Below are 17286 nucleotides of genomic sequence, written 5' to 3' on the forward strand. Positions count from 1 at the left end.
ATGAGACTAAAATGTAGCTTTTTGGCCATCAAGGAAAACGTTATGTCAGGTGCAAACCCAACACCTCTCTTTACCCCGAGAACATCGATGTTTTTCATCGACAGGGACTGGGAAACTGGTCAGAATTGAAGGAAGGATAGATGGCGCTAAATACAGGGAAATTCTTGAGGGAAACCTGTTTCAGTCTTCCAGAGATTTGAGACGTTGACGGAGGTTCACCTTCCAGCAGGACAATGACCCTAAGCATACTGCTAAAGCAACACTTGAGTGGTTTAAGGGGAAACATTTACATGTCTTGGAATCGCCTAGTCAAAGCCCAGACCTCAATCCAATTGAGAATCTGTGGTATGACTTAAATATTGCTGTACACCAGCAGAACCCATCCAACTTGAAGGAGCTGGAGCATGTTTGCCTTGAAGAATGGGCAAAAATCCCAGTGGCTAGATGTGCCAAGCTTATAGAGACATACTCCAAGAGACTTGCAGCTGTAATTGCTGCAAAAGGTGGCTCTACAAAGTATTGACTTTCGGGGGGTGAATAGTTATGCACGGTCAAGTTTTCTGTTTTTTTGTCTTATTTCTTGTTTGTTTCACCCCAAAGAATATTTTGCATCTTCAAAGTGGTAGGCATGTTGTGTAAATCAAATGATGCAAACCCCCCCAAAAAATCAATTTTAATTCCAGGTTGTAAGGCCACAAAATAGGAAAAATGCCAAGGGGGGTGAATACTTTCACAAGCCACTGCATATTGTCTGCTCCAAAAATTTGGGAAATGTATATTATTTTACACTAATACAATTGCTAAAATAAAAAGATTTTGTTTAACAATTAATACATTTTTTCTCTCAAAAGTAAATATTATTGATACCCCTGTTTTCAATACCTCACTTTACGAGGATAACAGCACTGAGACGTATTTTAAAATGTTTTATAAGTTGGGGAACACATTGAGAGGGATCTTAGACCATTCCTCTATGCAGAATCTTTCCAGATCCTTGATATCCTTCGTCTGCACTTATGGACTGCACTCTTCAATTCAAACCACAGGTTTTCAATTAGTTTCAATTCCGGAGACTGAGATGGCATTGCAAAACGTTTATTTTTTTGGCCAATTAACCATTTCTTTGTCAAATCAAATTGTATTGGTCACATACACATATTTAGCAAATGCTATTGCGGGTGAAGCGAAATGCTTGTGTTCCTAGCTCCAACAGTGCAGTAGTATCTAACAATTTACAACAATACGCAAATCTGAAAGTAAAAGAATGGAATAAAGAAATACATAATTGTGGATCTTGATGTGTGCTTGGGGTTATTGTCTTGCTGGAAGATCCACTTGTGTCCAAGTTTCAGCCTCCTGACAGAGGAAACCAGGTATTTGGCTAAAATGTCCTGGTATGTGGTAGAGTTCAGGAGGCTGTTGACCTTAACAAGGGCCCCAGGACCAGTAGAAGCAAAATATCCACCACAACATCAAAGATCCACCACAATATTTTACAGTGGGTATGGGGTTATTTTCTGCTCATGAGTTCTCATTTCAACGCCGAACCCACCACTGGCGTGCGTAACCAAAGAGCTCTATTTTCATGACATCTGACCAAAGCACCAGTTCCTATCCAAGTGCCAATGCTGTTTAGCAAACTCCAGACATTTACATTTATTGGATTACATGGAAATTTAGATTTTTGGCCACACACACCAGTGGAAAAAGGCTCAGTGTAGTTATCCTTGCAAGGTGAGGTATTGAAAGGTATTGAAAACATGACTTCTCAAACCCCAAACCCCGCCCTGTTCTATTTCGTAAGCGTTCCCGGAAATCTCGCGATGTTACGCCTCTGGGTTTAGAAACTCTGTAATACTACTCACAAAAAACACCATGACGTCATATCATGCGCCGACGCACGAGTCCTGCGTTTTTAATCACACGTGTTTCAAAATGTCTGCTGTCTGTGTTGTTGTGTGCTGAACAGTTAATTTAGTTTTGAGCACCAATCGTTTTTTTATTTTTATTCTGACTAGTTCAAAGCGTTGAACAAATTATAAAAAAGTGCTACAACTAATCACAATGGCTCAAAGAAAGAAGAAGCTAACTAAGAAAAAGAGACAGACTGGCCACCGGGAGCCTGACGAGTCGGATGGTGGAGATTTCGAAGTTGCTGCTAAAATTAAGGACGATGATTCTGTAAGAACCATTCGTTTTTCTGTTATTGTAACTAGGTAAACTATTTGCTGTAGTCATTTTATCAAATGTATGTAAATCTACTTGCTATGAATTTACTTAGCTAGTTGATAACCCTTAGCTAGCTAACATGCTAACTAGGCAACTAGCGATGGATGCCAACTTGTGTGCAGGGTTTGCCTGTTTGGCTTTGCGTTCGGCCTAGAATTGATTTATCGCCAATTACATTAACTACATTAATAAAGCTAGAAACCTAATTGAAACAATAAAAAAGCGTTCTCCCCACCCCTGTTTCGCTAAAAAGTATGTGGATGCAAGGATAGGTCATCCATAATATCACCGTTTTGAGGCTATACAGTGTTTGTTTGCGTTTTTTACGATAATTGGAGTAAAACAAGATTATATTTGGGGTTCTGAATAGGGTATGACAGTTTAAGTAACTTAATGAGGCGTTTTTAAGTTATATTCTGCAAGAATAAATGGGTATATATTGGAGCGTGAAGTGTACCCGGGTATCTGGCGTAAAAGGCAAATACTCTACGCGTCACGCCAACGCACTTCGTGGATATTGTAATATGACTAATACATCTAGCCCGCTCCGAACGCCACATTCTTTTAAGTCCTTTCACATGTCCGCCCGTGCGTTCCGATGGCCTGACTGCGCCATCCGACACCCTGACACCAATGTAGCGAGCTGGAAAGCAAACCCGGTCTCTGGTGTAAATGCAAACATCCTGCGCAGGGCGCCAATAGGGTTAACCCACTTGGTCGGAATGTTAACTAGGCGCATATAGCGAGGATCGCTACAAAGTCCAAAATGTATATAGCAACTATGGATTCTAGCTTTAAAGTCATGCTAGATTTGAGTGGGAAATTATTGAGTTTAACAATCTCCATAATGACAATGTCATGGTATTATCATGCAATGAATGTGTTTTTCAGCCTGGAAGAAAGTTACCCCGGTTCCCTGGTGCTTCGTCAGAATGTCTGTCTGATGTTGAACCAGACACCCGGGAGCTGGTCAGAGCTCAGAACAAGAAGAAAAAGAAGTCTGGGGGCTTCCAGTCCATGGGTGAGAAATTTATATTGGCTTATCTGAAGCCCATCTTTGTAAGACACTTACAGATGTTATACAACAAGGGTGTCAAACTCATTCCATGGAGGGCCTTGGTTTTTCATTTCAATTAAGACCTAGACACCAGGTGAGGGGAGTTTCTTACTAATTAGTGACCTTAACCCCACAATCTGCCAGTTTAAGCAAGAGATATTAGTCCCAATACACCGCAACCACCTATGGCAGCCTTCCGCATCTGCGATTGAAGGTGGCCGAGCCACAGCTGTCAGACCATGAGACATCCCAAAAATCGGTCTTCTCACGAACACGGCTGTACCGTAGTATGACCGCTCTATGGAGAGATGATGCTCTCACGAACACGGCTGTACCGTAGTATGACCGCTCTATGGAGAGATGATGCTCTCACGAACACGGCTGTACCGTAGTATGACCGCTCTATGGAGAGATGATGCTCTCACGAACACGGCTGTACCGTAGTATGACCGCTCTATGGAGAGATGATGCTCTCACGAACACGGCTGTACCGTAGTATGACCGCTCTATGGAGAGATGATGCTCTCACGAACACGGCTGTACCGTAGTATGGCCGCTCTATGGAGAGATGATGCTCTCACGAACACGGCTGTACAGTAGTATGACCGCTCTATGGAGAGATGATGCTCTCACGAACACGATGGTGGTCTATGTTTTGCTCTACAACCCCCACAAGTGACTCATCTAAAGGTACATTTTGCCTACTTAAAAAAAGGTTAAATATGTATATATTTTTAAACGCTGTACCAGTCAACAGTTTGGACACACCTACTCATTCCAGGATTTTTCTTTATTTTTACTATTTTCTACATTGTAGAATAGTAGTGAACACATAAAAACTATGAAATAACACATATGGAATCATGAAATGACCAAAAAAGTTTTAAACAAATTTAAATATATTTGACATTCATCAAAGTAGCCACCCTTTGCCTTGATGACAGGCAAGAACAGCTCAAATAAGAAAAGAGAAACAACAGTCCATTACTTTAAGACACAAAGGTCAGTCAATCCAGAAAATTTCAAGAACTTTGAAAGTTTCTTCAAGTGCAGTCACAAAAACCATCAAGCGCTATGATGAAACTGGCTCTCATGAGGACCGCCACAGGAAAGGAAGACCCAGAGTTACCTTTGCTGCAGAGGATAAGTTCATTAGATTTACCAGCCTCAGAATTTATAACCCAAAGAAATGCTTCACAGAGTTCAAGTAACAGACACATCTTAACATCAACCGTTCAGAGGAGACTGCGTGAATCAGGCCTTCATGGTTGAATTGCTGCAAAGAAACCACTACTAAAGGACACCAATAATAAGAAGAGACTTGCTTGGGCCAAGAAACATGAGCAATGAACATTAGACCGGTGGAAATCTCCGCATGTGTGGTTCCCACCGTGAAGCATGGAGGAGGTGTGGGGGTGCTTTGCTGGTGACCGTGTCGGTGATTTATTTAGACTTCAAGGCACACTTAACCAGCATGGCTGCCTCAGCATTCAGCGGCGACACGCCATACCACCTGGTTTGCGCTTAGTGGGACTATCATTTGTTTTTCAACAGGACAATGACCCAACTGTGTAGGGGCTATTTGACGAAGAAGGAGAGTGATGTACTGCTGCATCAGATGACCTGGCCTCCAGTCACCCGACCTCAACCCAATTGAGATGGTTTGGGATAAGTTGGACCGCAGAGTGAAGGAAAAGCAATTCACAGTCAAATAGCAAAATGATCCATGGTATGACCCCCCCAACACCAACATCTTAGACTCTCGAGAATTAATTAATCAATCAACTACAAGGGAGGAGCGATAACCCGCAGACACTCGGCGCTCCGTGGAATGAGTTTGACATGTGTTATACAGCAATGTGTCCTGAGTATGTCGTAACAGCCATCTTTTGTTAATTGCAGGTCTCAGTTACCCAGTTTTTAAAGGAGTCATGAAGAAGGGCTACAAAGTCCCTACTCCAATCCAGAGGAAGGTATGCCAGTGCCCTTGGATCTTTTCACTTTCACTAATATATCAGGTCGATTGTTTACGATACCTCTCTCCCTCTCAGACTATCCCAGTGATTCTAGATGGCAAGGACATGGTTGCCATGGCAAGGACAGGCAGCGGGAAGACTGCTGCGTTCTTGGTGCCAATGTTTGAGAAGCTGAAGGTTCCCCAGGCCCAGACGGGGGCCAGGGCTCTAATTCTGACCCCCACCAGAGAGTTGGCGCTGCAAACCATGAAGTTCACCAAAGAGGTCAGGATAGGTGTTTTAAAGTAAATTTGTCATCACTGTACCACTTCAGGGGTAGTATGTTGTACCACTTCAGGGGTAGTATGTTGTACCACTTCAGGGGTAGTATGTTGTATTGGTCAGTAACAGCAAATAGTAACTATATTCCCTTTATTTTATTTCAGTTGGGAAAATTCACCGGCCTTAAGACAGCTTTGATCCTTGGTGGAGACAGGTATTAAGTACATCTTCAGTCTTGTTGTGTTGAAATGTGTTATTGTCCTTATAAGCATCAACTGAACACTGAACAAGGCCACCAGGGGGCATTCTCAAAGCATGCGCAGACCAGCTGGAAATTGTGTTCACAGACATTTTCAATCTATCCTTGTCCCAGTCTGTAATCCCAACATGTTTCAAGCTGACCACCATTGTCCCTGTTCCCCAATAGCTCCAAGGTAACCTGCCTAAATGACTATCGCCACGTAGCACACATCTGGAATTAGGAAGTGTTTTGAAAGGCTGGACATGAGTCATCTCAGACACCCTAGACCCACTCCAATTTGCATATCGCCCCAACATATCCACACATGACGTATTCTCAATTACACTTCACACTTTCCTCTCCCACCTCAACAAGAGGGGAAATAACTATGTGAGAATGCTGTTCATAGACTACAGCTCAGTGTTCAACACCATAGTCTCATCCAAGATAGGGACCCTGGGACTGAACCTCCGCAACTGGATTCTGGTTTTCCTGATGGGCCGGCCCCAGGTGGTGAGGGTAGGCAACAACGCCTCACCACGCTGACCCTTAACACGGCTTTGCTCCCTGCCATCCAGGACCTCGATATCAGGCGGTGTCAGAGGAAGGCCTGAAAAAAAGCCCCCCAAGCCATAGACTTTTCACTCTGCTACTGTCCGTCAAACGGTACCAGAGCTTCGGCTCTCGGAACATAAGGTTCCGAGACAGTTTCTACCCCCAAGCCATAAGACTGCTAAATAGCCAGACTGCTAAATAGTCAATTAATGGTGCCCAAATTATCTGCACTGGCCCTACACACACTCACTAGACTATATTTACAAACCATATACACACTCACATACACTTCATATGCACACATACTCTTACTCATTATTTGCTGCTTCTACTCTGTTCTTTATTTTACTCGTTTTATTATCTATCCTGATGCCTAGTCACTTTACCCTGCCTTCATGTACATATCTACCTCAAATACCTTATTATTATCTATCCTGATGCCTAGTTACTTTACCCTGCCTTCATGTACATATCTACCTCAAATACCTTATTATGATCTATCCTGATGCCTAGTCACTTTACCCTGCCTTCATGTACATATCTACCTCAAATACCTTATTATTATCTATCCTGATGCCTAGTTACTTTACCCTGCCTTCATGTACATATCTACCTCAAATACCTCGTACCCCTACACATTGATCTGGTACTCCCTGTATATAGCTCCATTGTCTATTTAATTTTATTCCTCTTGTGGTACCATTTTAAACTCTGCATTGTTGGAAAGGGCTCGTAAGCGAGTATTTCACGTTAAGGTCTACACCAGTTGTATTCGGCGCATGCGAAAAATAAAATGTGAGATGAACCTCTTGTTTCTTTTCAGAATGGATGATCAGTTTGCGGCGCTTCATGAGAACCCGGATATGTACGTACACTATGGCCTTCACAATGTACTGCTGTCATTTGCCATAATGCAATTTAAAACTATAAAAAGGTTATGTTTTGTTCTCTGCTGTAGGTTTGAGTTATGTCTTCTGCCTTCAGAATTATCGGTACCCCAGGTCGTCTGATGCACGTTGTCATGGAGATGAACTTGAAGCTACAGAGCGTGGAGTACGTTGTGTTTGACGAGGCGGACAGGCTGTTTGAGATGGGCTTTGCTGACCAGCTCCAGGAGATCATCCGGAGGCTCCCAGACAACAGACAGACACTGCTGTTCTCTGCCACCCTGCCCAAACTACTGGTTGAGTTTGCTAGAGCCGGTAAGCCCACCCACAACCTCTGCCTTCTTTTGCAGCCTTTTCATAATGAGTTGTGTACGAGGCAAGATCAGTAGTGCTCTGACGGGTGTGTTTTTGTGCAGGATTGACGGAGCCAGTGCTGATTCGTCTGGACGTGGACTCCAAGCTGAGTGAGCTGCTGAAGGTAAAGCTAAAGCACTCGCTAAAACACACATTCAAAAAATGTGCACCCAGTTTGAATCCGACATGTGAAACCTGTGATTGATTCATTTAGGTCATATAAAAGTAGCATAACATTGTATTTTCTCCTCCCAGCTGTCGTTCTTCCACCTGAGGATGGATGATAAGCCGGCTCTGCTGCTCCACCTGCTGAGGAACGTGGCGAAGCCCCAGGAGCAGACGGTGGTATTTGTTGCCACCAAACACCATGTCGAGTACCTCAAAGAGGTGAGACCTTAGTGAATAAAAGGGTAAACTAATGGAATAAGGTTTGGTTGTCCTCGGCCTTGTACGTTTAAACACGTTTTGACTCTAACTCTGTGTGTTACCCTATGCCTAGCTGCTGTCCTCTGAGGGCGTGGAGTGTGCCTACATCTACAGTGCCCTGGACCAGACTGCCAGGAAGATCAACATTGGTAAATTTGTCCACCGCAAGGCCATGGTGTTGATTGTGACAGACGTGGCTGCTCGCGGTATAGACATCCCCCTGCTGGACAACGTCATCAACTACAACTTCCCCTCCAAGGCCAAGCTCTTCCTGCACAGAGTCGGTGGGTAACGCAAACAGTTGACTGTTAATTGTGGTCAACATGATGTTTTAGGTTATCTTGACTTGTCATTTAAATACGTGGGACAGAAAGGCCAGTGACAACCATCTGAATCAATGAAATATAGTGTCTTCCTCAACATTGACTGTTGGCTCATCTCTGCCTTTTCAACCCCAGGTCGAGTGGCACGCGCAGGCCGCAGTGGAGCAGCCTATAGCCTTGTGTGTACAGATGAGATACCTTTTGTCTATGACCTCCATCTCTTCCTGGGGAGACCCCTTCAGCTGGCTACACCTGACCACCAACAAGGTACCAGCACTGGGCAACAACATGTCATACACAGTGTGAGGGAATGGAACCATTGCTAACCCATCCAGTTGTCTTGTCACACTTGTTTTCTATCATGGACACTCAATTAATTATCTTGCTTACTCACATATTTCTCTCTGTCCCTTCCTCTATCTCCTGCTTAATTTCCCTCCCTCCAGAGTCAGACGGTGTGTTTGGTCGTGTTCCCCAGAGCATTCTGGATGATGAGGAATCCCAGCTGATCACGGCCCATGAGAACTCTCATGACCTGCAGAACCTGCGCCGCATAGCGGACAACGCCTACAAGCAGTACATCAAGTCCCGGCCCATGCCCTCACCAGAATCCTTTAAACGGGTCAAGAACACAGAGCTCCCCAGCATGGCTGTCCACCCACTGTTAGGTCAGTAGGATGACTGACCTGTGAACAGAATGGTCTTTCCAGTGCGCTGCAGATGGTCCATAAAGTTGTGATATTAATAAATGAAGTTTCTGTCTCAGTGGATCCTCATCAGATTTAGGGTTCTCGTGAAAATCCCACACAGATGCTTCCTTAATGTTGCTAAGATATTAACCCACATTTCCCTTCAGGGTCAGGCTTGGAGAAAATGGAACTGGAGCGCCTTCAAATGGTGGACTGCATTACGGGCTACAAGGCTAGAGCTGTGAGTTGGGATTTAAAATGCATATTGGAAACTATTATCTGTAATGAATGAATAACCGTTAGTCATACTGTATTAAACAACCATGGCACTTTTCCTCCAGACGATCTTTGAGATCAACTCAAACAGCAAGACCAACGCCAGCGTGGTGATGCGAGCCAAGCGTTCCAGGGACATGCGGCTGGTGGATATGTTCACACAGAAGAAGGAGCTTCTGGCTGCAGAGGGCAGGTATCACGTTCCTGTCACTCCCCTGCCCTCCACTCACCACACAGCAGACCAGGAGGACAGTGAAGAGGAGGACTTTCAGGTTAGCACTACTGAGTATCCATCTAGCATGTACGTGTTCCATTGCTAATCAACAGTGGCGCATAGCACCACCACAGACAAAGTAGTATCATATGACTAGACCGGATGTTTCCCATGCTGTACTTCTGTCATTTGTCCACCAGGGTGTGTTCTCTGAGGTGGTGGGGGGGAAGAGGAGGAAGCCACAGGTGGATGGCGATACGGAGAGGCCAGACAGCAAGAAGACCAAACAGACTGGCCGCGATGAGGAGAACTACATCCCCTACAGACCCAAGGACTTCAACTCTGAGAGAGGGTATGGGAAAAGCTGACTACACAGTCCACTCCACTTTACCGGCTTTAAACACAAGACCAAAATAGTCATTCTGTGAGTGTGGGCTTATAGTACAACAGAGCCATAGTGATATGACTCAGTGTTTGCTGTTTGCAGACTCAGCCTGGGAACAGAGGGCACAACGTTTGACCAGCAGGCTTCTACTGCTGTACTGGACCTGATGGGAGACGAAGGAGAGCGACTCAACCAGCACAAACACATGATGAAGTGGTAAGAGGGAACACCGCTGCGCGCGCACACACACACACACACCCCTATCGACCTCACGTGACGACTCCATCATCTCTCTGCAGGGATCGCAAGAGAAAGCGCTTCGTCAAAGAAACGGGGAAGGAGGCAGACCACAAGAAGCAGAAGAGGACGGAGAGCGGACAGATGATCAACAACAAGAACAAGAAGAACTTGTATCTTTGTCATCTCAGACTGATCTTTACTGATGAAAGCTGTTAATAAGGTCTCGGAGGGGAATACCAACGCCCTCAGCTTATTGTGCATAAGTCCTCACTCTTAATTGTACCACTGCAATGTTATTAGGATGTTCCATCTCCTTGACCCTGTGTGTCTTAGCTATGAGGAGTGGAAGAAGAAGTACAAGGTGGACGACGGAGGGGGTGGAGATTCGGATGGAGAGACCGGAGGCAGAGGAAGGAGGGGTGGAGGAGGAGGTAGGAGTGCAATTCATCAGAGGGCTGTAGCTAGAGTTTGGATCATTTGTTTGTGACGGGTCTGAAGAGTGACTAATGTCTCTTAAGTAAAGCTGCCATTCTTCAAGCTCCAGTCTACGGGCTCTACTACCTAAGATCTATTCCGAAACACTCACAGCAATATCCAGTCTGATGTATTTTGTCCATGTTACTTGCAATCAGCATGTTAAAATAATGATGAACATTTGAAATGTTGCATAGGCCCTTCTCTTCCCTAACCCTGTCTCACTCCCTCTCTCTCTTCCAGGCCGAGGCAGGCCTGGCCGGGGCCGAGGTGGCCCATCCAGGGGCCCCAACTCCCAGCCCCTGGGGCCCCCTGGGCAGCAGAGGGATGGTGGCTCCCGGGGCCCGCGCTCGGAGCTGAAGAGCCGGGACCAGATCCTGAAGCAGCGCAGGAAGACAGAGAAACAGAGGTTCCTGCAGAGTGGAGGCTTGAAGAAGCTCCGGGGCAAGGGCAAGCAGCGCCTCAACGACCAGAAGAAATCTGGCTTTGGCCGTGGGGTCCACAAGAAGGGCAAGATGAAGAAGAGACTGTGAGAGAGGGGGCGAGGAGTAGATGAGGTGTGGAGGCTGTAGTGAGATATGGAAGGACTGGCAGAGAGGTGACAACGGGTGGAGGCTTTTTTTTTACCTCCATTAGAGGGTTATGGATAAACTCCAATGGTGGATCTCAATAGCCTAAAGTTGCTTTCCTCTCATGACTCTTCTCCATTTGTACTGGTCGGTCAGTGCAGATGTAGAAAGAGAGAAAAGCAGAGGAAGCCATTTTAGACTTGAGATGCACCCTAACCCAAAGGGTTCTTGCAGAGCTCCGTGTATGACACTGCAGTGTGGTGCCAAGATGAGATCCCCTTCCGTGTCCACATATTTTATGTGCCTCTAGCCTTAATGCAGAGATTGTGCATGACGGGGCTAGAGCAAGTGAAACCTGTATTTTACAGATATATTTGCTTCATAACCTATCCAGATGGATTGCTCTCTTAATATGATATTTGTATTTGTTTATGCATATTAATTCAGAGCTAATACAAATGTGATTGTTATCATATGTGACTGTGTCATTCTTTCATTAGAAAGTCCTAGGAGGAACAGCAAAACCCATGACAGTAGATAATACAAAGCTGCCCAGTGAGTCGAACATTGTCGACCACAGTGTGCAAGAGTAACCTTCTGACATTCTTCACCACAAGGGGGCGGTAAAGCCTAGAGAGAAGTCTGCCAGCGGAACAACGGGTCACTACAAACATGTTGTCATTTCAGAGATCTGTATTCATTTGACCCAGCTGACAGCAGAGCAACCGGAGGGTGTTGAGAGATTTGACTCCGGGCCAAGAGTGTGGTGGAGATTGAGGTTCATTAGAATAGGGAGAATTAAGGGAACGTTTCTGTCAGCAAAGAGCCCCAAACCAAAGTCTCGCCTCTCTAAATTGCCTCCCATCGCTCAGCAATAAGATAACTGTATTATTCTACATACTAAACAGGACATATTTGGGAAAGGTCTTTGTAACAGAAGGAAAAGTAATGTACATGATCAAAACTCTTCAAAACAGGGTTTTGGCTCAGATTTTCAATAGCCTAAAGTTGTTTAAAATGTTAACATTTCATTAATATTAAATATTTATAGAGTAATGTTAACTAAAGATATGTGTGAATATAATACTTTGACTACATATTTGTTTTAAAAAAAATCATTTTTTATGAACTCTTAACTATACAAAAAAGTACTAATTTTATAAATTTAACATACTAAAACCTACATTAGATAAATAAGTATGTTTTTGACAAATTGAAGTGTTTATCAATCTGTTTTTGTTATAGCCAACACTGAACTTTGCATTCATTTACAGTGCCCTGGGAAAGTATTCAGACCCCTTGACTTTTTCCACATTTTGTTACGTTACAGCCTTATTCTAAAATGGATTAAATAAAGCATGTTCCTCAGCAGTCTACACACAATACCCCATAATGACAAAGCGAAAACAGGTTTAGACATTTTTGCAAATGTATTCAAAATTAACAGATACCTTATTTACATAAGTATTCAGACCCTTTGCTGTAAGATTCAAAATTGAGCTCAGATGCATCCTGTTTCCATTGATCACCTTAGAGATGTTTCTACAACTTGATTGGAGTCCACCTGTGGTAAATTTTATTGATTGGACATGATTTGGAAAGGCACACACCTGTCTATATAAGGTTCAACAGTTGACTTGAACCTCATGTCAGAGCAAAAACCAGGCCATGAGGTCAATGGAATTGTCTGTAGAGCTACGAGATGGGATTGTGTCGAGGCACAGATCTGGGGAAGGGTACCAAAGCATTTCTGCAGCATTAAAGGTCCCAAAGAACACAGTGGCCTCCATCATTCTTAAATAGAAGTTTGGAACCACCAAGAGTATTCCTAGGGACTGGGAGACTAGTCAGTATCGAGGCAAAGCTGAACGGAGGAAAGTACAGCGATCCTTGATGAAAACCTGCTCCAGAGCGCTCAGGAGCTCAGACTGGGGCGATGGTTCACCTTCCAACAGAACAACGACCCTAAGCACAAAGCTAAGGCAACGCAGGAGTGGCTTCGGGATAAGTCTCTGAATATCCTTGAGTGGCCCAGCCATAGCCCGGACTTAAACCCGATTGAACATCTCTGGAGAGATGTGAAAATAGCTGTGCAGCAATGCTTCCCATCAAACCTGACAGAGATTGAGAGGATGGGAGAAACTCCCCAAATACAGGTGTGCCAAGCTTGTAGCATCATATCCAAGAGGACCCAGGAGGCTGTAATCGCTGCCAAAAGTGCTTTAACCAAGTACTGATTAAAGGGTCTGAATACTTATGTAAATGGTATAATTTTGTTTTTAATAAATTAGCAAAACATTTAAATCTGTTTTGTCATTATGGGGTATTGTGTGTAGATTGATGAGGGGAAAAAACGATTTAATCCGTTTTATAATAAGGCTGTAACCTAACAAAATGTGGAGAAAGTCAAGGGGTCTGAATACTTTCCGTATGTACCGAATGTGTGAAGTTGAACAAATGCTATTATTCTATTTGCTGTGGTCTCTCCCTTTGAAAACCGAATGAGAGACGGCAATTCTGTTGACAGGGATGCTGGCCCATGTTGACTTCAATGCGTCCCACAGTTGTCAAGTTGGCTGGATGTCCTTTGGGTGGTGGACCATTCTTGATAAGCGTGTTGCAGTTCTTGACACACTCAAATCAAAATGGCACCTACTACCATACCCTGTTCAATGGCACTTACATTTTTTGTCTTGCCCATTCACCCTCTGAATGGCACACATACACAATCCATGTCTCAATTGTTTCAAGGCTTAAAAATCTTTCTTAAACATGTCACCTCCCCTTCATCTACACTGATTGAAGTCGATTTAACAAGTGACATCAATAAGGGATCATAGCTTTCACCTGGATTCACTTAGTCAATGTATGTCATGGAAAGAGCAGGTGTTCCTAATGCTTTGTACACGTAGCCTATCAAAAACCTGAACACACAGGGTCAGAGAGACAGTGGGTTTTGAAGTCCTGCCATTGTTCTGCAGAGCAAGTCAGCTGACGTGGCTGGAGGGACATACACTCCATCTGGATGTGGTTAGATGCAAGCGGTGGTTTGATATGTGTACATGCTATCGTATAGGTTATCTATTGTCAAAGTTTTCCGTAGGCCCGCTCTACTAGTAGAAGGAAGATTTGTGGCTTCCATTTCTGTTTGGGAATTTACTTGAGGTGAATGAAGATGGCTGATTGGTATTTACAGTTAACATTTATCATTGCCGAGACATCTGACGTGTGCACCTCTCAAAAACGCACACAGGCACTTTGAGTAATATATTGCAGCTTCAAATTTGGCTCCCTAATCAATCAGAACTGGAAGCCATTTTTCCATGACAAATCAATATTTTTGTTGAGTAGGCTACACAAATCCAGACATTTCATGTGTACTGAACTTGCATTCTTGCAGGGCCAAAATATAAATAGTTTTAGCTATCCCAGAGACCCAGTATCCTCCCTGTTTAAATGAATAATACCCATAGTGTAGCACAGGAGGTTGATGGCAGCTTAATTGGGGAGGACGGGCTCATAGTAATGGCTGGAATGGAATAAATGCCATTATTATGAGCCGTCCTCCCCTCAACAGCCTCCTGTGTATTTCTCTTATTTCTCTCAAATGTTGTGCACAAATTTGTTTACATCCCTGTTAGTTAACATTTCTCCTTTGCCAAGATAATCCATCCACCTGACAGGTGTGGCATATCTAGAAGCTTATTAAATAGCAATAGTAGTGTAGCAATAGTAGTGTAGATATACTGTACGTAGATAGCACCCTATTGGCTACTCCAGAACTGGATGGGATCAGCAGGGAGAGAACAGTGTCTGTGATAGGAGGTAATCCCATGGAGATACAGGCCAGCCTGGCTTAATCTCAGCCTGCCCCCTATCAGATGGCCCCTCCGTCCCCCTCTAGGCCAGTCCAGTGCAGCGCAGCAGCAGCTCTAGAGATGACTAAGAACGGCAGGCTTATCTGTGTTCCTGGCCCTGACACAGCATCCACTTGAGATAGGCCAGAGAGAGTGAAGCCTCAAGGCCCAGCAGGCTCACACAACACAACAGGACTGGCTACTATCGGCAGTGTATGTACGGGGATGATTGTAGCGGAGGATGGCTAACCAAACCACTCTCCACTAAACAGTCAGCTATTGTGACTGAGGAGGATGTTTTGGTTGTTGTCTCGGCCAGTCTTTTAGTTCGCTATAGGTCTGGAAAGAGAAGGACAATGAGATTGGTCAGTAACACTCACAACTCTCTCTTTGTTTCTCATTAACACCATACAAATAGTATTTGTATATCATGTGGAACCTTTTTTTATATTCTCTGCCAATATCAACATAACAGCTGTTTACGAATGTTTGTGTAGATATGCATACTTTTGAATGTATACTATTTTACCCTGCCAAATGTCTTAGCTTCATAGTCTGCATACTGCCCTATGGGGGCTTCTATCCTCTACTCCAAACATTGACAAGATGGCTGCCCTTTCTCAGGCTATCGCTCACAAGGCAAAGGGCACTCCTGGAATGGCAGGAAAGAGATGACTGACATTAGCCTCTGCAGTTGCCTCAGCAGTTTCAGTCTCCAACGCACAAAACTGCTGACAACAACATATTACCTGTGGATGTTCCTATACACTGAGTGTACAAAACATTATGAACACCTGCTCTTTCCATGACATAGACTGATCAGGTCAATCCAAGTGAAAGCTATGATCCCTTATTGATGTCACTTGTTAAATCCACTTCAATCAGTGTAGATGAAGTGGAGGAGGCAGGTTAAAGGAGGATGTTTAAGCCTTGAGACAATTGAGACATGGATTGTGTGTGTGTGCCATTCAGAGGGTGAATGGGCAAGACAAAATATGTAAGTGCCTTTGAACGGAGTATGGTAGTAGGTGCCAGGCGCACCGGTTTGAGTGTGTCAAGAACTGCAACGCTGCTGGGTTTTTCACCCTCAACAATTTCACGTGTGTATCAAGAATGGTCCACCACCCAAAGGACATCCAGCCACAACTGTGGGAAGCATTGGAGTCAACATGGGCCAGCATCCCTGTGGAAAGCTTTCAACACCTTGTAGAGTCCATGCCCTGATGAACTGAGGCTGTTCTGAGGTCAAAAGGGGGTGCAACTCAATATTGGGAATGTGCTCCTAATGTTTTATACTCCAGTGCATGTTTCCATATGGTTATATAGTATTTACGTGAGGGAGGATTTTGTGGAGTGAAATGTTTCAGTGTTCTCTTTGGTCGTGGCAGGGTTAAGTTGGTTTATTGTTGTGTTGTAATTAGGGTTTCTGTGTGTTAGAAATAGGAGTGTGGGAACACATTTGGCACAACCTTCTTCACAGGCCTTTAAAATGGTCTTAAATAAGCTCCTAACCACAAAATACAACTCCATCCACTAGGGCACTTTTAATGTAGCAAGGAATGCACAAAGATATGTCCTAAGTTCTGCTACAGAGAAAATCAGATTTACTTTAGTCAATGATTATGTTGAACTCAAATGCATTTTGGGGAAATTACATTATTACTATGTTAATTATGTTATCACAACATTCGCCCTTGATTATAGAATTATTATTGGTATGAATACTATTGTTCTTCCTTTAGTGTCCAAATTCATACAACATTCAAACCTGTCTGGAGTTACTAAGAGGTGGCATTGAAGGGTAGTGTGAAACACAAGCATCTTCCAAAAATTCCTCACTGATCCAGAAACAGTGACTATTTTTCCCACCTCTCCTCCCATAGTTAATATGTTATTTCCCCTGGAAGTTCTTGGTTCGCTGCCACTCCTGGTGTGCCTTACTGGGCTCTATTAAATAGGACCTCAGGACACCTCTGGGGATTTCAAATGTGGTAAAATGGTACAGTACAGCTGGTCTGTTCACCTTAACACACCCAGTCCCCCCCAATACACAGGAACGCCACATGTTACCACAAAGCTGATTGGCTACTGTCGGAGCCATTGATGTCCTGACTTCCAGACACTGACTGTGGTTTGGGAAGCTCAGTGAATGCCTGTAGTGCATGCGCTGGCATGAGAGAGGGATTTAGTATTCATCTGATCGCTTTGCCAAAATGATCATTTTATCGTTCTATCATGTCAACAACTTCAGCAAAAGTGTTGGTAACGTCGCT

At 44.0% G+C, this 17286-nt stretch overlaps 1 protein-coding gene across 1 annotated transcript; it reads left to right on the top strand.

Moving 5' to 3' along the window:
• Positions 1 to 1904: 1904 nt before the first annotated feature.
• Positions 1905 to 11631, top strand: ddx54 (DEAD (Asp-Glu-Ala-Asp) box polypeptide 54). The gene is made up of 19 exons (XM_038965037.1): positions 1905 to 2181; positions 3121 to 3250; positions 5189 to 5259; positions 5338 to 5526; positions 5688 to 5737; positions 7143 to 7184; positions 7304 to 7521; positions 7623 to 7684; positions 7816 to 7947; positions 8060 to 8270; positions 8445 to 8576; positions 8756 to 8977; positions 9166 to 9239; positions 9340 to 9546; positions 9689 to 9840; positions 9976 to 10089; positions 10173 to 10283; positions 10447 to 10544; positions 10831 to 11631. The coding sequence occupies exons 1-19, from the start codon at positions 2065 to 2067 to the stop codon at positions 11118 to 11120; spliced, it is 2622 nt and encodes an 873-aa protein (XP_038820965.1). The 5' UTR covers positions 1905 to 2064; the 3' UTR covers positions 11121 to 11631.
• Positions 11632 to 17286: the final 5655 nt, after the last annotated feature.

This window comes from Salvelinus namaycush, chromosome 26 (assembly GCF_016432855.1).
Source record: "Salvelinus namaycush isolate Seneca chromosome 26, SaNama_1.0, whole genome shotgun sequence".
In the NCBI taxonomy this organism is placed as follows: Eukaryota; Metazoa; Chordata; class Actinopteri; order Salmoniformes; family Salmonidae; genus Salvelinus; species Salvelinus namaycush.

Coding starts and splice junctions, on each gene's coding strand:
- ddx54 (XM_038965037.1), top strand. CDS start 2,065: ATGGCTCAAAGAAAGAAGAAGCTAACTAAGAAAAAGAGACAGACTGGC. Junction 5,527..5,687: donor CCATGAAGTTCACCAAAGAG/GTCAGGATAGGT, acceptor ATTTTATTTCAG/TTGGGAAAATTCACCGGCCT. Junction 9,547..9,688: donor GTGAAGAGGAGGACTTTCAG/GTTAGCACTACT, acceptor TTTGTCCACCAG/GGTGTGTTCTCTGAGGTGGT.